A 21,863-nucleotide genomic window follows, 5' to 3' on the forward strand; every position below is an offset into this window, starting at 1 on the left:
CACTCTTTCACTGCTTCCTAACAAGAAGCGCTCTTGACTATTCACTAACTTTTACAATTCTTTTACATTATAACCATCTGACCTTAGCATTAGAATGACATAAATCTTTGTAAAGAACCTTGTAAAGACCCGTTTTGAGAAACTCTTGAGAAACATTTCAGATAGAAAGACTAGCCATTAATCTGGTCTCGGTGCTTTAGATTAAGATCCATATAGTAAGTCACTGTAATAGAAGAATAAATCCAGCATTTTAGAGTAAAAATGTTAAAAAGATCAGAGGATACTTTTTTCTGTTCAGCCAAACAAAGAAATTCTCAGTCCTTCAATCCTGCTTGCATTGGAAGATTCAGTTTATTAAAATATTACATGTAGCAAACTAATATTACTAACAAAGCTAAAACATTAGAAATACAAACAAAACCAATCCTTTTTTAAAACTTTTTTCCTCCAGATGAGCGTACATACTACATCTAAATATTTCCTCTGGCTTGCAGTAGCAGGTCCTCGGGTTTTTCCTTTACTTTTTGGTCAACAGAACGTGGCTATTGATTGGCTTTGGCTGCCTTATGATGCATATTTATCCTGGATTATGATTAAAATAAGCTAAAATTAACTGAATTTTTTTTCATTTTTCTTTAATACATTCCCTGTGGTTAGTATAGATGTTTTGGAAGAGTAGTGAAAAACAGAGTTAATACTACACTTGGTCAGTTTAAATGCTAACTATTAAGTATTAACTATTAAGGAAATCTGAATAATAAGTAATAAATCATACAGTGCAGCTCTGGTACGTTTAGACTCATATCTAATGTTGGCCTGCCGAATTTAAATTTAGACTTAAACTCTATAATATATCGCAGTGAGTGTTCTTTGTCAAATTGTTGCCTATGATTAAGCTCCAGCCTGCACAGCATTTCACAAAACATGTGTGTGTCTCTCTTCTGCCTCACAGTTCAATATCAGATGGAGATGATGAGAAGCCTTCGTCACGTCAACATCGACCATCTGCACGTGGGTTGGTACCAGTCCACCTTCTTCGGCTCTTTCATGAGCCGAGCCCTGCTGGACTCTCAGTTCAGCTACCAGCACGCCATCGAGGAGTCTGTGGTGCTAATCTATGGTACAGTTTTCCCCTCCTCTGTCTCATTCGTTCATAATGTTTGTTTAAGAAATAATGAGACTTTCTCCAGCTCTGGGTTTGGTCTTCTGTTTTTCACTCTTTTATAGCTAATATTCTGTCATGGCTTTGTCCATATCTCCCCGTCTCTGTCGTCTGTGCACCAGCTGGACAGAAGAAGCTCTGCTTACTGTCTGCTCTTACTTTTTTATTATTTGCTGCTGACTTTCTCTCTCTGTGTCTTCTCTCTCTCTGTCTCTCAGTTCAATTCAATTCAGTGTTTTCAGTTCATATAGATTTATGGCTATGACCATATACATTTACAATATTGTCAAAGCATCACAGGAAAAAAAAAAACCTTTAGGGTGTGTATTTTAAGTCCTCTCTCTCTTTCTCTTTCTCTACCTTGCTCAGTTTTGGAGGCATGCATGTTAGCTTTTTCCTCTCTTTAGCCTCTCTCTCTCTCTCTCTCTCTCTCTCTCTCTGACAGTCCCTCCCCCCTTTTTTTGACCCCCCCTCCCTTGGATAAACAGTAGCTCAGTGTGTGTGTAGCTGGCCAGCAGCAGCTCTGTCTAGACAGGGTTTCCTCCTCTGTGTTTGTTTTGCCTGCTATCGGAGTGCTGATGTGTACCTTCAGGAATGCTAGAGGGGCTGGTGCACTGGACCCCCCCCCCCCCCCCCTTTTTGGTACGAGCATTTTCCTGTATAGCCCTCTGCACCATATGGCTGTGTGCCACTGGCTGGGGAGGGGCAGATGGGGGCAGCCATGCGTGGAGCTGCATTTATGACAGACCTCCATGCACACTCCCCCTCACTCAGCTGAGCTCCCAGTGCTCTACAGGATCTCTGATTACAGCTGTGATTGAGCTGGTGAGATGGCGGGGGGTGTGGTGGTGGTGGGGGGGGGGGTTGGTGGACCGACGACATATACGCACAAAACCCTGAGTGTTCTCAGCACCCTCCTCCCTCCTGGGTCCGCACGCTGTCAATAAGTTTCCTCAGTCACTCCCCTCGCGCCAGATGTGGCTCCCTATCAGGATGCAGGCCTGCAGCGCAAATCTACATCAGACACCTAGCAGCTGCCAGAACCTGCTCCACATGCTTTGTACAGACAATAAGGCCTTTCAGAGCAGCCGTGGGTGCCGTGACTGAGGTGTGCGCTGGCGTGATCCTGCGAGAAGCAGAGTCGCTCGTTATACAACGTGTTTTTTAAGCTGCTTTCATTCCACCTCTCCAACATCTGGTTACAAAACACACCAGGCTTTTTCACTGAGGATTTGTCGATGAGTTTAGTGAAGGCTGTGATGTGTTTCATATTAGCCCAAATGATTTCCAGTCTTTAAACAGTGGAAATTAAATTAGAGGTTTAATTTTGAATATGCATGAATATCAGAAGGCTAAAATTTAATTCTCGAGGTCAGCATGGGTAACCTTTAATGACAGATTTCATTAAATCGCAGAGAGATCTAGGACGGTCGCCCACACTTGGCTCACATCTTAATACAATCCCATTAGGTTTAATAGGATAGCACATTATATTAGATAACATTTAAAAAAAAAAAAAAGTATGTTACACCTTTCCTCAGCCTTGTATCAGACCTTATTTTTTCTTAGTGTCTTTTATATCCATTTTAACCAAACAGGAAAGTATAAAATGGCAGATTTATGTAAATAGCTATTTCTCATTTTATGTATTTGTTTTTTAGTGGGATACATAGCGACAAGGTGTGTACATTAGCCTTTATTATGCCGTGATTGACAGTTTGATTGGCATGTTTCAGACGACTTATGTCTTGACTTATGCGTGTGTGAGGTCCTGTTTGTTCTGTTTTCCCCTCATCAATGAAAGAAGCCTGGCCATGGATTAGATCTGCCCTCTGAGTTTTAAACCCTATCTCCAGTCAGCTCTGGTTTCCTGCTTTCTGTTTGGCCTGTGTACCATTACAGCTGTTGATTTTTGCAACGCTTCTTGCAGATGGATGACTGGAGTGGGTGATTATTGATCTTCCTGGATAAAGCTCATGTGAACATTAAAGTTAAAACAGCTTGGACTTGTATCATGACTCCATATTATACAAATAAAATGTTCTTATCCCTCATCACAGAGCTTGTTGATGTATTTCCAGTTCGGTTTAGGAAGGCGATGGAGTTTGCAGCATCATTTAGAATTAAAATGAACAGGCCAATGAAAAGCTTAGTCAACTTGGTGGTGTTTTACCATACTGCTGTAAGTTGTCTGAAGGTTTAAGTGACAGGAAAAGATTTAAGCCTAGCAGCATGTGCACATCCAAACAGGACAGCACCAGGAGTCAGGCCCTGATTACTAAGGAGGCTTTCACACTGGAAGTCTGAAACAGAGCACAAGCTGCATGAGCAATTGGTAATGTGAAAGCTGTCATATGGACTGGGAAGCGCAGTGCGGTACCGAACCTGAGACTACCTGTAGGCGGTGGTGTGAGTTCAGTTTCAATGGTATTGTGCTGTAATTCCCGTGAACGAAAATGGACCTTGTACTCAGGCCTGCAATTGTTCAGGAAGTAAAATAACCTGCATGTGTCTTTTAGCTGATGATATCATTACTTTCCACAACACATGTGTACCATGAGTGGCAGGGGAACAATGTGGGGCACAGAAGGCATGCACCAAACAGCACCAAAAATAATAATGAAAAAAACATTTAAAACAGTGAGTGCTTTGTGTTCTCCATGTGCGTTTGTGATGATTTAAGATGAACGCAAACACACCAGGGTTCAATAGAATCAAGTGAGTCGACCAGACCGAACCTGTGGAGGGCAACAACACTCAGATTCGGACCATAGTGTGCCTAGTGTGAGGGAAACCTCAAATTCATGATTATCACACTAGCACAAACTATATAAATGTAGTTTCTATTTTTTTTCTCTTCACTTACGCTATCACCATGATGTATAATGTATGGTGTATTACCAGGAATATTCCTGATCCATTGCTGATGCCTCATGCTTTACTGTTACATATTCATGTAAAAATCCTATCAGTATGCATATATTCATAAGTTTCATATGTTTATTAATCATATGCTGCAGGAAATAGAGTTTTTTACACACATATACATACACACAGACACTAGATATACTGATATTGTACATACAATATGCATCTTTGTACATATCCATTTTGCATATACTACCAGTCAAAAGTTTGGACACATCTTCTAATTCCATGGTCTTTCCTGATGTTTATTTCTTTCTACATTGTAAAACAATGCTGAAGGCGGCCGAAATACACAATAATCTCGTTTGAACAGTTGATATTGAGATATGTCTGCTACTGATGCTCTGTAAAGCCTTCATAACGGCTCTAATCTGAGGCGCTGTTAATTGGTGATTTCTGAGGCTGGTAACTCTAAATGAACTTCTCCTCTGCAGCAGAGGTCAGTTTTGGTCTTGCTTTACTGGGATGGTCTTCATGTGGTCCAGTTTCATCATGGTGCTTGATGGGTTTTGCAAATGCACTTGATAATACTGTTCTTGCAAGAACTATTCCAGAACACCTGACCTTCGTGTCTTAAAATAACAACTGACTGTTTTTTGTTGTCGTTACATATGGATTACTTAAGTCCATGTGTGTTATTTCATAGTTTTGAAATCTCCAGTATTGTTCTAGAATGTAGAAAATAAATCCCTAAACAAAAAACATTGAATTAAAAGGTGTGTCCAAACTTTTGACTGGTAGTATACATATTTCTGATACATTTCTCTTATTTTAGATATTTTCATATGCTGTTAAAACAGAGGTACACGTCATTAGCACTTGCTATGCTGTGGCGTTTTCCCTCAGTAAGCTCACTGCTCAGTTTACCCTGCTTTTGTTTACTTTAAGTTGTTGTAAATGTGACACAGCTTCATTCTCAGCTTCATTTCTGATTTGTGGAGTGTCTGCTTTAGTTTATTTTGTATTATACCACACCTGTCACTTGTATAATGCGCTCCAAGTCTTTTTTGCTTTTGCTACCATCATCGTTGAATACAACCTTTTGTTTTCTACTCTCCTGAAAATAGAAACTCGCTGAGAAGTCAGACAATTGAGTTGCCAGGGTGCAGGTAAAGGAGGATAGAATTATGCTACTTTTTTTTTTTTTATTTATTTATTTTTTTGCAGATTCTTTCGTTGGCTGTCAAAACGTCCAGGTGACTGGCATGTTCGAGCGAAGCTCAGTGGCAAACTAATAAAGGCTTTCTGACACAGGATGTCTGCCTCCTGACAGTCGAATTAATGCACTATGACTAGTTTATAAATTTCCTCCCTTCAAACATTAGTATCAGCAGAGCACACTGAAGGCCTCATAACCCAGAGAAGAAATTTTGTCCAGTGGTGCCTCTGACACAATCTTAGCCTTTTTTTTTTTTTTCCCTCTCAATGGTTTTCAATTTGCAGCACTTATGACTGATGTTTTGACCTATGCATCCTTCTGCATACTGACGATATTGCTTTAACTGACTAAAAGTTAGTTGCTTTTACTTTGGAAAAGAAGTGATTACTAGTTAGGAAATTTGGGAAAGTGTGGCAAATAACACCCTTGAATTCATCTTATTTGCCTCTTTTCTCTCTGTAGATCCCATTAAAACGGCTCAGGGTTCCCTGTCCCTCAAGGCCTACAGGCTGACCCCTAAACTCATGGAGATTTGCAAAGAGAAAGACTTCTCCACAGAAAGGTATGATACATTCAACACAGCTGTCTTCAATCATACATTTATAAACCACGCACACGTACAACACAGACACAACTCATCAATTCCAAATCCCCTGCTATTTTCTCTCATTTGCTTGTATTGTGCCTCTTATTCTGATTTAAATCACGATAGGCTTTCAGGCTTTATTTTTTTATTTATTTATTTTTAAAATACTGATTAACTAAGACAGTCTCCAACACATTTGTTCCATCAGGAGTATGTCAGCTTTAACCTTGAGCGCTCTTGATAATGCCCAGATTAGTGCTGGCATGAAAAAAAAATCACAGCAAGAGCTTGACTGACCTCCTCATGTGGACACTAGACCACCACACTGTCAGTGATCTGAATCAGGGATCAGAGGAGAAAGAGAAAACGAAAAAGTCTCTTCATGACTCACTGTTAGTTCATGAGTCTTACACGTACACTCACTGAGCCTATTCTATTGTAGTGCATCCATCCTCAAGGTCTGACATGATGTGCATTTTGAGAAGCTCACCACAAGTGAACACAATGGTTACATGAGTAACTGTAGCCTGTCTATCAGCTCGTTTCCATCTTCAGAACCACTGGAGTTACTGGATGTATTTTCTTTATTGCGCCATTCGGAGTATTCACTCTAGCGAATGTTGTGTGTGAAAATCCCAGCGCATCAGCAGTTATAGACTTACATACACGAACAATCATGTCACAGTCAAAATGACCGAGATCGCATTTTTTCCTCCGTGCTGATAGTTGATGTGAACATTACGTGAAGCTGCTGGCCCTGTATCTGCATGATATTGTGCATTACACTGCTGCCACACGTTTAGCTGATTAGATAATTGCATGAATGAGTACCTAATAAAGTGCTCAGTGACGATATAAGGCAATGTTATCCTTTCTTGGTAATTTTGCGGAACAAATGGAATCCACTGTTAAATCTGAATTCAGATCTCTGTGACTGCCTCGAACAAGGCTGCTCATTGCAACAATTACTCAACCGATTTTAGGGGCTTTTATAATGTTTTTTTTCTCTACAACCCACCTATCAAATTAGCACACTGAAGTTCTTCTTAGCTACAGCAGAGAGAAGCCTGTCCCTCAGTGAGCTGGAGAAAAAGTGTGAACCATTTGAGCGCTCTGATCCAAAGACGAATGTTAGAGCGGTGTAACAGCTTGTCAATGAGAAACGGTGTGTGTGTGTCCACAGCTTGAAGAAGGCCAGTGTGGGCTATGAGAAAATGTTTGAGGAAGTTCCTATCGTCATCAAGAACTCTCACCTCGTCAACGTGCTGCTGTGGGAACTGGAGACCAAGACGACCGAAGTGGAAAAGCATGAGCTGCTTAGCCTCTCCAGCAGGTTAGACTCTCTCTCTCACTCTCTCACACACACACACACACACACACACACACACACACGCTCACACACACAATGCACAACTAGAATTGTTCCTCCTGCATATAACACAAACCTGGGGTGGGATTTTGGCTTTGGTCCCTTTTTGGTTTTATAAACAAGCATTAAAGTGGAAGGAATGCAGCATTACGGTGATGTGGTGAACTTCATTGAAGATTGAAGCCAAGTCAGGCAGATGCATTCTGGATCAGTTGCTAAGAATTAATGGCACATGCAAGAACACCAGCAAGGAGCTGAAGATAATGAGAAGTCAAACCAGCACCTGATTTTCTTGGAAGAAAGTACAAGATGTACAGAAATCTGTGAAAGCTTTACAGGATGTGCTGAGGACAATAACTGCTTGTTATAACCCTTTTTATTCCTTTCTTTAAAAAACAACCACCACCACCTGACATTGGGCTTGTTGTATCAGTTGACAGGAAGGATCAAAACATCATAACATAAACCATCGAGGCCAAGCGCAAGATTTGTTGTTCTGATGCAAAGTTTATTGAGAAAATATGAAAAGAAGCTTGCTGCCAGAGAATTAACCTTGGGGTGAATAACAGCAAAACAATAAACAAAGGATAACTGAGATTTTAGATACCTGTCCTATTCCAAAGTAACACAAAGGGAAAAAATACATCATTGTCTCTTTCTTGCTATCTACACTCTATCTCAACATGAGAAAACACATGATTCCCTGAAGAAAAGGCACTCATCTGTACACTTTCCAGACAGCTGCTGTGTAAAGGGCAGGGATATTCAGTAAATTCAGTGCTTCACATTATGGCCAAAACTATGTGGATACCAGACCATTGAACATCCCATTTCAAAACAGTGGGCATCAACATGCCCCCTGTTTGCTGCTCCACTCTCCTGAGAAGGCTTTCCACCAGATTTTGCAGTGTGGTTGTGGAGATTTTGCTCTTCATACACAGGAGCACAAAAGGTCAAGGCACTGATGTTTGGCAAGAAGGCCTGTCGAGTTTGGTGTTCCAGTTCATCCCAAAGGTGTCCGGTCAGGGCTCTGTGTAGACCACTTGAGTTCTTCTGCACCATCCTTTGCAAACTAAGACTTTTTGTAGAAAAGACATTATTTAGTTACATTTACATTATTTATTATATACTGTCCAATGTCACCCAAATGAGGATGGGTTTCCTTCTGAGCCTGGTTCTTCTCAAGGCTTCTTCCTCATATCATCACAGGAAGTTTTTCCTTGTCACTGTCGTGGCAGACTTGCTCAATAGGAATAAAATAGTAACTTTAATTTAAACTTCCCTAAATTCCTGATTTGACACCGCAGTTGTCTTCTGGAATACTGTAAGCACATAGGAAGCAAGAGGGGATACACAGAAAGCAAATGTCCAGGGATGCTATACCAGTGAGTCATCCATGAGTTCTCAAACTCTCTAGTGAGTTCAGCAGGATCAAGTTGTTGTAATACAGTCCTAGCGTAGTCATGCTGGGATTCACCTAAACCGAACTATTGCTTGGTTTGTGGGAGCAACTGGTTCATGAATTGAGTCTCATCAGCATAACGAAAAGCAATGTAAACATATAAGACCAACAAGCGAACTATTATAGGAATGAGCATAGATGATTTAGTACCGATCCTTGAGGAACACCAATACGGAACAGAGTTGGATCCTCTACACCTGATCCAAGTGCTTTTTTTTTGACGTCTTATTAAAAACGTGGTACAACATGACAGACGGTGTCTGAGACCACAGGTACGCAAGCTTATGTCGACATGCTTCGGGTTAATTTATTTATTCCTTATTAAAGTGTCGAATAACTTAAAGCTGTCAACAAGTTTACTTTTTGTATTTAAGCCATGAAAAGTTCAAAATTCTGCATCAGTTAGCTGTGAGCTGTCAAGTTATGAGTCAAGAGGATCAGGAAAACAGCTTCTGTGAGATATAAACCAGAAAATATTGATGCAGAGAAGCATATAAAAAGATATCTAAATGTTTATGAAGACCAATATTACCAACTGTGAAAACTTCAGACAGAGTAGAAACAGACACGAGAGAGAGAGAGAGAAAAAAACTGGCAGAGATGTTCACAAAAATCCCAAACAAACATCAAGAAGCCAGAAAAAATCTTTCAAGTGGAATAAAAATTCATGTTTATATCACATTCAGAAATATTGTTCTAATGAGGAGGGGAAAAAAACTATCATTACAGGGAAGCTGACATCAGCTTACCTTTGGCTAACGTTTGCAGTATCTCCTGCCAGGATAAACTTGCCAGTTGTCTTATAAAGTAGCTAGCTAACATAACTACGAAGCAGAATGACCAGTGGCATGATCTGCTGCACTGCTTAATGGGGAAGATGGACTCTTTTTCGTAAAGTGTATTTTCAGGGAAGTTTATTAAGATTATAAATTAAACGATCTTAACGAAGCACAGATCCAATAGTATTGGTGCAGTTAGTCACATTAAAATATCTGTAATGTTTTCATTGTTGTACGGTCTGCTCCTCAACATGCGTGTAGTACTGAGGCGCTTACAAGATGCTGCCTCTTGCACTACATTGTTAACAGCACTAAGCTGTCACTGCACTTCTGTTCAGTGTTTATATTGTTTATATACTGCTTTTACTGTTGTTGTGGCTTCTATCTATTGCTATTTAATGATTCATTGTCTTAAATATTAGACATTTAAAGAGCTGCTAACCACGTTTGGTTGTTTTGTACCACTGTGTATACACAATGACGTTCATGTATTTGGTCGTCAATGCAGGGATGCGTGAGAATGTGTAGATTTCACTGATACATTCCATGTCATTTGGGTCTTTCATAGATAGAGAACAGCAAGTTTTATAGTATCAAGTCACAAAGAAAAGAAGTGAAGGAGGGCAATAGTTGTCATGGTCAATTTTCAGTACATCAGAAATACTATGAGGGGACAATTTCCTTTTCTGTCTGATAAAAAAAAAATAAATTTAAGCAGAATTAACTGAGCCGGTAAGCTTCCCAGTTTGAATGACAGCTTTTACGTTACTAATTTCTCTTCTCTCTCTCTCTCAAGTTCAGAGAAAAGAAAAGAAGTGAGGGCAAAAATCGTCATAGATAAGAGTTTTTTTTTTTTTTTTTTTTTTGTTGCAAGTATAGTATGAGAAGTAAACAAAGAAGTAACACAACATTAGTGTCATCCGAGACAGCACACTTTTGAAGAGAGAGGCTTAATAATAAAGAAATCTGTTTAATAGATAAATCTTCTGCTCAGTTTTCTCATTTAGCTTCTGGGTTGAATGAAGGCATCCCAGCAGAACTGCAGATAAATCAATAAATCAGATCCTGCATATTGTTCACTGGTATCAGCATGTGCTTTTTTTTCCTTTTTTTTAATTTAGTAATGCACTCGTGGGAGGTTTTCAGTTTCCAATTAGCATTTTAATTGTATTAATTATGTTCCATGTAGCCATGGATGAGTTTTTTTTTTTTTTTTTTTTTTTTTTTTTTTTTTCCCCGTGGGATCTTCACTTTTATTGCTTCTTTTTCCTTTGTTGAAGGTCCACGTGGATTTGAAGGTCTCTCTCCCAGTAGACTAGAAAGGGAATTTTATCTTTTTAATTTGTCTCTCTTAATTCAGACCTGTCAAATGTTTGGTCCTGGATGAAAGGCAGGTCTCTGGCAGCTCTGTTTAGCACTTGAAAGAATAGTTTGCCAATTGCTTGCCCTTCTTTGAGGAACATAGGGAAGGGACATACGACTAAACACACACGCATGAATATCTGTATGGTACATGCCCTCAACCATGACGGTCTATTTAGTGGAATTGGGACAGATGATTTGGGACAATTCATTAATAATGCTAGTTTATAGGACTAGATGCAGAAATTCATTTTGGAATTTTACTATACGTTCTACCAACCTACTGAAAAAAAAAATAGCCATTCCTCCCCACGTAAATTTAGAAATTTTTTATCATTTCAAGCTGAGACTTGATTCAAATGTCTGCACATATTTGAAGCAAGGGGCACGAGGGCACTCACCCCTTTATGTTTCCATCTCACTCTCCGTCTCTGTCTTTCTATCTTTAGCTGTGCTCCGTCTTTCCCTCTCTAATGACTGGAATACTAAAAAAGCGTGCAGGCATGGCAGATTTATCAGTGGCTTTGCTCCGGCGTTCTTTTCCCTCCATCTCTTCCCTCTCTCCACATCTGTTTAAGTTATCTCTTTGCAGTCTGCTGTTACCGTAGAAACCAAAGCAAACACCGGACCACTGCAGCCCGGCTAGTACAATACCTCCCTGTCTTTCTGTCGTTCTTCTCCCCCCGCCCCTCCTTGCCTTCCTCTCTAACCCTCCTCCCTTCTTCCCAGAGGGTTCACATCAAATCAGCTCTCTTCATCTGAGAGGCTAAATTGAATTCGTTTTTTTTCCCTGCATGGAGTGAAAAAAGAATTATGAGTTTTACAGTGTGTGGATGGAGGAAGGGGCGGGGGGTGGAGGGTGGAGGGTGGATCGGCTGGTGCTGGGAGAATCTGTAAGTCTTGGCTTGGCTTAAAAAAAAAAGAATGTGGTGTTCAGTATAGCTTCAATTTTAAATGAGCCTGCCTGTCTGGAGGGGCCTGCCACTCTCCGCCTGTAGCCCTTCCACCCCTTCCCCCCTCCCTTTTTTTTTTTTCTTTTTCTTTCAGTCTGTCCATCCCTGTTATAATCCATCTACTCTTGGACTCTGAATCTATGTATATGCGTGTGAAAGCACTTCGTAGCCCGAACACACTAGCATTTGCATTATAGAGAGTAACCATACATTTTGTGGAACCGCCCAAGTTTTTCTTAAATTTTTTTTATTATTATTTTATTTTCACATACACACATGGACAAAACGTTCCACCTCTGTCATTTCAAATGATGGTGCGTAGCCTCTTACCTCATGTGAAAATCAACTTGGCTTGCACGAGTGAACCGCACGGCTGTCTTATTTCTCTGTGTTGTGGTGGAATTAGAGTTAGATCTTTGTCTGGCCTCAACAGATCCCTTCCTAAACCACTAATCTATCATGGCCCGCTCGCTCAGACGGTCTCATCCCAAACCGAGGGGTCAAACATGCGGCTTAAATTTGAACAAAAGCAGACCGATGATGTCCGGTAGCCTTTGAATCGTTGTGCTTCATTAAGTTAAATCCTACTTTGCTTACAAAACTTTTCTGAATTGTAGGTTTGCTTTCCTTTTTGCTTCCCTAGACGCTCTGAGCAGTGCACCATGGATTTTTTCTCATTACAGAGCAGGTCAGAAGAGACCGGGTGGTGATCTCTCTTTGTTTCTCTTAAGAGCTTACACAGAAATCTTTTTGCCACCGAATAAACACCCAGCACCTAGTTTTATCTGAGTGGTGTTTTCTTGTGCTTCTTTATTCTACTAATGTATATATATCATGGGTTAAGGCAGATTTTGCTGCAGGCTAGTAGGGCTAGGCCATACAGGCTATGTAGGCATACGGGCTAATGAATACTGACAGCTCGCATTGTGCAATGCATTGACAAGTGAATGTGGATGAAATGTAAGGTGAATTCTGAATGGCAGGAGTACGGCTTATTTCTTCCGGGAAATAAACCAGAAACCCATCGGTTTAATTTGCTCTCAGCAAGTGCCCAAAGAATTTAATATTTGAAGGCATTTCAAATATTAACCAGTCATGATTAAACAGTATGACTAGCTTCCTGAGCAGCAGTTACAGCTCTACATCGTATTGTCTGTTGGGCAGTTAATGCTATCAGTCTGAATTTGTGATTGGATTTATTGTTACCTTTTTAATAAGAATATTTTTATAAGTGTGCTCGCAGATCTAAAGTAGTTTGCCACTCCTGTCCTGTGCGTGTTCATGAGGCAGACTCATAATACTTTCTTTGTGGTACTTCCATTAACTTGCAAATCACTCTAGTTAAATAGAAATTAGTCTAGCTAAATTATTCCTATACCAATACCCATTTCTATACCCAGACCTTAACTCTGACCTCAAGTATACTCAAATAAAAGGAGAGAGAGGGAGATTACAGAATTAATCCTGCCAACATGCCACAAGATGTTCCAAACCTTCCACCAGCCGAATGCTAAAATAACACAGTTTGTCTTACTGAGTCACCTTTTTCCTGTGGCAGCCTTTATTTGGGACACCATGTTCCTTAGTCAGACCTTCTGCAGATCCAACTGCGTCACTGAATGGTTTCAGTTACGGTAAAGGAAGAGCATGGCGCCCTCCTCCTTGTTTCACTTTTCTGAAGATATCACCCCCCCCCACCCCACCCCACCCTTCTTTCCTCTTCCCCACCCCACCAGGATTTCATTCACAATTAGAATTTTTCTGGTAAAAACCATGAATGGCACATGAGCACAAGCTGCCTTGGACATAAGCACCGTTTACCATTTACAATGTGAGAATTTTGCATTTTATTTATTTTTTGAGACCACACAGATCATGCATGTGTGTATGCCTACACAAATATGTGACTCTGTAAAAAAAAATAATTTTTTTTTGTCGGTATACCGTAGGAGATTGTGTGTGTGTGTGGGTGTGTGTAATTCAGCTAGTGTGGGAGAGAGTATTCTGAGCTCATTGGAGGCTGAATAATGAGGTGCATGGGAAAAGATGGAGGTCATATTGGGATCCCTGCCCTCATTCATCAGAGCTGGCACACCACGACAGAAAGCCTCTTCAGAAACATTAAAAACTCCTTCCAGGGCCACACACACACACATACACGCACAACACACACACATACACCAACACACTCTTGCTTACTTTCTTGCCAAACCTGCAGAGCCAGCAAACTCTGTAATTTGCTGGGTAGGGGTAGTTAAATGGGAAAATATGTTATTTTTTCTCGTGCCCAGTATCCAAGTTTACATGCATTTTTCACAGGCTAATTCTTTTCAAAACTGAAATTTTTTTTTTTAACTTTCCTATTCCAAATAAAACCACAGTTGGACCAAATGCCAAGAGGAGGCGTGTTCAAACACCTTTCGGAGTTTAGCTTCGTGGTTCCAACATGTCATCTCCTGCCTTGAACTGTCAAAGCAACTCCTGTGAAACAGCCAAAATGATTTGATTGTTTGAAACAGCAAGAGTTCTGTTCGCTTCATTTTTCTTTATTTACTCATTTCTCAAATGCACACTGTAATAGAAATGCGCCTTCTGCTTAAAATCAATATTAGACTATTCTAATAAGAGTTAATAAAAGGACATTTGTTGAACCACTCCGAGTGCGAACTGTTCAGCGTCACTCTGGTTGATGTCGATTGCTGTTCAAGACCTTTAATGGAGTTGTAATGAACGTTATTGGAAATGTTTCATGAGCTTCATGTATAGCTGTCTGCCTCAGCTCCAAAAACGTCTAGCTCCTGAGATTTTCTGTCTGCAGATGTGGCTGGAAACGAAATCCCCGAACAGAATACTCGGAAGGATAACTGGCTATCACGCGTCCCTCGTATGTAGACACATTTTAACACATGGTTCTCTTATGGCTTTGTCTTCAACCGTTGTTTTAACAAGTGTTGTCGTCTCGTATTGCGTCCTGTCCTGTTTCGTTTTTGGACGCCATTTCTACCCTAAAACAGTTTCAGTTGCTGTAACTTGTTAAAATCTAATTGTTGATGCTTTAAAAAGCCCTTATGCCACCACTCTTAACAAGAACCTTTGTGTGTGGGTGTGTGAGTGAGAGAGAGAGAGAGAGTTAGTTACACTTTGTCCTTACCTGCAGGTTGTGTCTCATCTGTCTTCCCAGCACATTTAAGGAATTTTCCTGGAAGATTAATGGAACTTGCTATTGTAACTAATTGGCTGCTAATGTAGATTAATGCTATACTAGAAGTAAAAAAGGCTAGGCATGGGGTTTAGAAGGAATTTAAAAGTATCCTCCTGTTATCCTCTCAGTCCCTGACTTTGATGTTCGACATTAGACCTAGCAGCAGCATGGAATTGGATTTGGATACTGCTTCAGATATGCAGCTTTTCATGTGATGTTTTCGGGATGTGATGAATCATTTATTTGTTTCCTAATGAAACTCCACCTATCGATGTATTCCCTTCGGTCGAGCAGTTATTTATAAGCCTTATTGCTGGAATTCGTACTCTCTGGGTAATTCTGGGTAACTCTGTCCTTTGATGGTATGGAATTCCCAATATTAACGAGTGAAATACACGTCCAAATGTTTCCTCGCTGACTCTCACCGAACATGAAACAACTTTCAAAAAAGACTGATTTGTGGTTTTCATTCTAGTGCTAACTCCAAAAATCAAATTATTCCATAATCCGAAGTTTGCCTAGAAAATTTGGAAGCTCTCTTGCTTCATGATCTTCAGTGTCATCACAGAACAGTTTTGCGGGTTTTGGCTGGAACTACATGTCTGTCTTCCAACCTAGGAAAGTATTTGATTACCTCACTGGATTTACTTAATGATGAGGGAGTAACAGTGACAAGGAAATATATCACACAACATCACACAACAGTAAATATCAATTGCATTTGGCACATGATATTTTATGCAGACGACATCTATTGGTTTTCAGAATGCGAGTGCTACAAATTGAAGCTTGTACTCAAAGCAATATAGATAGAACGTTCCCTCGGTTTATGGTTTTGATATTAACTTTGGATGGATCTTGCTTTATGTGTTGTGTAAGTAGCTTTGAGTTGTAAAAGCCAAATCTAAATCAGATTATTGGAGTTTAAGGTCAAAGGAGTTGAAGTTGGATGAAGCCCAGAAGACAGTAATATTCAGTAAACGTGTGTGTGCTGGTCTGGCTACAGATAAGTGACGAATTAAAAGAAAATAAACGTGCCTTGGGAGGAGTTTAGTTGCCATGGTTGTGGTCCTTGCAAATCAGCACAAAGTTCTTCTCACTGATCACCTTTATCCTGCGATGAAGCATTTCTCTCCCGATGGGAGCGTTCTCTTCCGGGATGACTCCACCTCCATCCTCCACAGGATCCAAAGGGCTCGTTAAATAATTTTGATGATTTTATATTATAGCTTTCACAGTGACCAGATATCAACCTGTCAAACACTTATTGAAGATAAATTAAAACACCAGCTGAGGAAATATCTTTTCATTAGAACGATGTTCATCTCTTTAGGACACTTCCAGAGACTTGTAGAATTTATGCCAAGACACATTCAAGCTGTTCTGGCAGCTCTTCGTGGCTCAACACCTTACTAAGACATGCTGTGTGTGTATGTGTTTTTTTTTTTTTTTTTTTTTTCCCCTTTTTAACTGTGGGCTAAAAATATGTGCGTCTGTCTGACTAAGGTAGACATCCAAGTTTTTCCAAAAATGAAGTGATTTTCATGTTGGTTCAAAAGTAAGTCTGCAGTAAATATTTGTCGTTGTCTGCGAGATCCTGACTGCATGAATGAAGTCAATGTGTTCTGCTTTTCCCTCTGCTCTAGCTCTCATCTCGAGAAAAGCTTGCAGATGCTGATGGACCGAGTGGACGACATGTGCCAAGACATCAGCAAGTACAACAACTACAGCCGCAGCCTGAGCAAACAGCAGCAGCAAAAACACCAGGTAGCACATCCTTCTGCTTCTCAAAGCTTTCCACAACCTGGTTGTTGCCTTCCTCAGACACAATTACGAATGTTTAGTCTTTCAGAGAATAGAGCATCCCTTTTTTTTTAATGTTGGATTTGTCAAGCTGTTTTAAATTAGAAGAACAAGTAAAGAGTTACATCTGGTCTACACCAGAACAGAAACATTCTTGAAGGCTGGCCATTGTAGTAGATATTTTTGTGTGTGCTTTTTTTTTTTTCCCCCTTCCTTTTATTCTGTGTGAACCCCCCAAAAAGTGCTGAGATACTTGTTTTGTATTCATCTAATTTGCTTAAGTCTGTACTATTAAGAAGCCCAACATCATGTATTCAGCATAAACCACATCGTGAATATTTATTCACTTCTGTGTGGTGGTTGGCCGTGTTCCCAATGAGATTCACTGCTCATGAAGTGCCCTTAGAATTTTAACAACAATCCCTAACCCTGGAAAGTTGCTCCTCTAGAGATGTCTCACCTTCCCATACTGTGAATAGATCGTAAAATCAATCATTAGATCTGAATGAAGTTCTCAGTGTCTGCTTTCTTGCATGTCCAACCGACCCACCTGCTGGTTGATCCAGCCATGGTTTTCTTTATTTCCTCTTTTCTTGCTGGCTTGAGTTGGACTGGCAAGCAGCCCAGTGCCCTCCAGCTCCTACATCCTCACCCTCCATCTGCTGAAGAAATCTTCTCGTGAGTCGTACTCTACTGGCGTTTGGCCATGCTTTTCGGAAAATCAATATTTATCACTGAACCGCTCGTCCGGAGCTGTGCGCTGTTACTGTGGCTGCGTCGTGCTGCACGTACTACTGTAGGTCTCAGCTCACCGCATTATCTTTGGTGCTGATAAGAAGGAGCCACTTTCTCTTCAGTGTTCCTTGATGCTGGTTCACATTGTGCAGGTGACTCAGAGAACAGCGCAGCGAGATGCTTCAGCTCTGCTAGGCTGCCTTCATGCGTTTCTGACCGAATTCTGGCTTTCAGCATGTTAAATGTTACAGCATTTCCTCTTCACATGTATCTATTGTTTTGCTGCAGTGCAGAGAGCCATTAGCAGAACACAAAACCTTCCAAATTGGCTCTGTGAAATGAGCGGCGCTTGAAGGAAATCGATGGAGTTGCCATCTGTGTCAAGTTCGGGGATGAAGCCAGAACAGCTTTTGTGCCCCATGTGCCGTTACTGATTGAGACAAGTGTATGTGTCTTCCTCATGCCACTGACATGAACAGCGTGTGCTGTACAGAATGTAAAATAAGTTCGGAGCGCTCACGGGTCAACGATCTTAAAAATAAAATTCCGACATTCATTTTCATGTTTACTGTGCCTTATTTTTGCCTCAGACATTTTATTTGGCGTATTTTAGATCTGATGTCTAGAGCTGTATGTACGGGTCAATCTGTCGATATTTTATATGATTATATGGTATATCGATCTGTTGCTGACATTCTCACAAGCATGCTTATTTTGCAAAGATGCATCATGCTCTATAATTATCAGGCCCCTTAGAAAAGATGGGTAAAATAAGGTATGAAAAATGTCTTCATGGTTAATTAGCTAAATCTCAAAGGTATGCAGTGGGGTTTGGGTAAGGGGACAGGCTGATTTATGAAGGTCAAGGTCTCATTGAATTTGCATATTCTCTAATCTCCTTCATGTTGATGAAAGGAAATTTGGCCGCAGTGAAACAGGAAGTCGTGGGTATGATTGCTTCAGAGGGGAAAAAAATATTGAAGATGCCATGAAATCCTGTACCTGCCAATAATTGTAGATATGGTTTTGTTTAAAAAATTAGTAGAATAAATTGACTTTATTTTCTCATTCTCAGTGTAAGATTAAAAATGTTTCAGTCTGATATTAGGCTCATTAACCACAGACATTTTTAAGCAATCTTTATTTAACCTGTCAAATCTTTGTTCAGCCTGTGCCAATACTTTTGGAGCATGACAAATGTTTTTTTCACACACAATGGAGGCATGTTTTAGGACAGTTTGTGGCATGTTTATTTGCAGGATTTTTTTCTGTCAGCCTCACTATGTATTCATAGCATAAAATACTTAAGGATTAGAAAAGGATTAGAATCCCATCCGATGCCGATCCAGCATTTCAGGCCAATATTGTCCTGTGATATGTAAAAATAATTACATTTTTATGCCATTGTGTAGTCATATGAATCAATGTGCGTCTTTATAGATCATTTTTGCCGTAGCAGGCTTTTAATTTAGGCTGTTAAAGCTGTAATTAGTCACAATGTCTATGTAAATATTGAAGCATGTATGTGAGATGCATGAGTGACCTGAAGCATTCTGAACCACGCACTGTTCATACCTCATCTGCACTTCAGATACCTGTCTAGTCAGACTACAGTATGTACATTAGAGGAAAGAAAATTGCTCAAAGGTGGTGGATGCACGCCATATATCAACTTCATTGTGCTTCTGCTGATTTTCTTTGCCCTCCCACAGTCTTTGAATCAACTTGTCATCCTCTCCTGCCTTCTGACAGAGTGCTCTCTCTCCTTTCTGTCATGCACCACTTGTGGTTTGAAAGGTTGACCCTTAAGTTTTTGTTTCATTGGGAGATAATTGAATTGGCTCAGGCCATCCGCAGGTTAATGGCAGAAGCTCCAAATATCAAGGTCATGTTAACGGTTTGTATTCCCCTCCCTCTGTCTCCCCCTCTTTCTCTTTGCCCCCCTCTCTCTGTGCCCCTTCATCTTTTCCCTCCTCTCTCTCTCTCTCTCTCTCTCTCTCTCTCTCAGTACGTCCAGAGGCGTCAGCAGGAGAACGCTCAGAGGCAGAGCCGAGGCGAGCCTCCTCTTCCTGAAGAAGACCTCACCAAGCTGTTCAAGCCTCCACAGCCTCCTCCACGCATGGATTCCCTGCTCATAGCCGGTCAGTTGTCGCACAATAACCAGTAATCTTTTTATTCCTTTGCCTATAATTTTTAGGTATTCCAAACATTATCCACACACAATGGCGGAACGTTTTAAGGCAGATTGTGTCATGTTTACATGCAGGCTCTGTGTCTCTTCAGTCATACTCACTATATATTCCCAGCATGAAATATGTCAGGATTAGAACAGAAGCACGTATCAAATCCCATCCGATGCTGATCCAGCATTTCACACTTCAGTTATGTGCTGATGGGTTTACACGCCAGCCAAACACGTAAGAGATCTTCTTGCAAGATCTTCACTGATGCCTAACTATATATATATATATATATATATATATATATATATATCTAATATGTTGTTTTAGCCTTACAGGTTCAGAGGCTGGTGAGATGAATGCTTTCAATACGAAATTAACAAAAAACAGGACAGTTAGATTTCGACAGTTAGATTACCGTGATTTTACCAAATCCCACACAAATCAAATCTAAAACCTCTGTTGTGTGACAGCAAAAACAATCTGTTTTTCAATCTGATTAACAAACAATATGTATGGGGGCTTGGGAAAACTATTTATTTATTTATTTATTTTTAATATTTTTGACATTTATTTTTACTATATATAGTTCAGAAAGCTGCAGTCCTGTTTTGTTCTGTGCATATTTCAACCACAATAATGGGTCTCTCTTAAGCTTGTGTAAGCAGAACAAGGCACTTAGTGCTTTTTCACAACATGAACTAACAAGGGTGTTTAGACAACTGCGCTTGTGGAGTGAAGGCTAGCCTGTCTGGTCTGATCACACAGAAGAGCCACTGTAGCGAAATTGCTGAAAATGTTCATCCTGGCTGTGTCAGAACACACGGTGGATCACAGCTCATTGTGTATGGGGCTGCATAGCTGCAGACTGGTCAGAATTCCCATGCTGACCCCTGACCACTGCCAAAAGCAACTGTAATTAAGTATTAGAGCTGGACCATGGAGCAATGGAAGAAGGTGGTCTGGTCTGATGAATCATGTTTTCTCTTTCATCATATAGACAGCTGTGTGTTTGTGTGTGTGTTTACCTCGGAAAGAGATGGCACCAGGATGTACTATGGGAAGAAGGTGAGCCGGCGGAGGCAGTGTGATGCTCTGGGCAGTGATATGCTGGGAGACCTTGTGTCTTGGAATTCATCTAGATGTTACGTTGTCATTTTCCTCAAACCATTCCTGAGCCATTTTTTTGCAGTGTGTCATGGTGCATCATCCTGCTGAGAAAGAGGACACTGCCATTAGGGACTATAGTCAAACAGTTCAAGGTGTTGACATGACTGCCATATTCCCCTGATCTCAATCTGATCGAGCATCTGTTGGATGTGCTGGACAAACAAGTCAGATCCGTCGAGGCCCCACCTCACAACTTACAGGATTTAAAGGATGTACTGCTAACGTCATGGTGTCAGATACCACAGCACACCTTGGTCTTGGAGTCCATTCCTCGACAGGTCAGAGCTGCGTTTGTAGCACAAAGGGGACCTACATGATATTAGGCAGGTGGTTTTAATGTTATGGCTGATCAGTGTACGTATGCTCAGAAGTACACTGGAATAGAGCACAGTGAGGCTTTCACGGATTCAGCTGAAATGTGTTTGGAAGTGCCTGTTCAGCAAAGCGAGTGAGACATGTGGAACAGACTGTGAGAACTCAGCCTGTTAATGATTCATTTCCTTATTTAGTCTGGGTAATCTGGGTTTGTAAAGATTTGGACTGATCCCCTCTGCTGCTTAAGGAGTTAGTCAGGAGAGACGACAAGCAATTTATAGAGCCTGTTAAAGAGCTCTCGCTTCAGATAGAAACGGACAAGAAGAGAGTGCTGTTTTCTCGCCGTTTATGGTCCAGATTAGCTGATCAGGAACCTAATCAGAATTGCCACCGTGTGACCGTGCAAGATGAACCTCACAGAGATGTGGACGAGTCTCTTAGAGTGCCTTTATTTCATTAGTGGTTGAGCATATGCCCATCTGTAGGTTTGCTCTTACTGTGTAAGAATTTTGTATTCCTAATGAGTAGGTGTGAGAGACTTGTGTAGATAATAGCAGCTGAGGTTACGGTGGGTCTGAAGAGTTGATTACATTCGTGTACCAGCCTTCACAACCCCTGTCTGCCTGTCACCATGTCTGTGGCTGTGAGGATTAATTACACACACACTCACGTGTCACACACTCACTATGGCAAATTCA

At 40.6% G+C, this 21,863-nt stretch overlaps 1 protein-coding gene across 1 annotated transcript in view; it reads left to right on the forward strand.

Annotated features, from left to right (window-relative positions):
- Positions 1–21,863, forward strand: part of eif3hb (eukaryotic translation initiation factor 3, subunit H, b) — a 70,883-nt gene that overhangs the window by 45,967 nt on the left and 3,053 nt on the right. The window contains exons 3-7 of the mRNA XM_058377979.1: positions 953–1,120; positions 5,712–5,811; positions 7,019–7,168; positions 16,609–16,729; positions 19,509–19,641. Of these exons, the coding sequence (XP_058233962.1) occupies positions 953–1,120; positions 5,712–5,811; positions 7,019–7,168; positions 16,609–16,729; positions 19,509–19,641 (672 nt within the window). The remainder of the gene's footprint in view (positions 1–952; positions 1,121–5,711; positions 5,812–7,018; positions 7,169–16,608; positions 16,730–19,508; positions 19,642–21,863) is intronic.

Source organism: Hemibagrus wyckioides, linkage group LG24 (genome assembly GCF_019097595.1).
Source record: "Hemibagrus wyckioides isolate EC202008001 linkage group LG24, SWU_Hwy_1.0, whole genome shotgun sequence".
Taxonomy (NCBI): Eukaryota; Metazoa; Chordata; class Actinopteri; order Siluriformes; family Bagridae; genus Hemibagrus; species Hemibagrus wyckioides.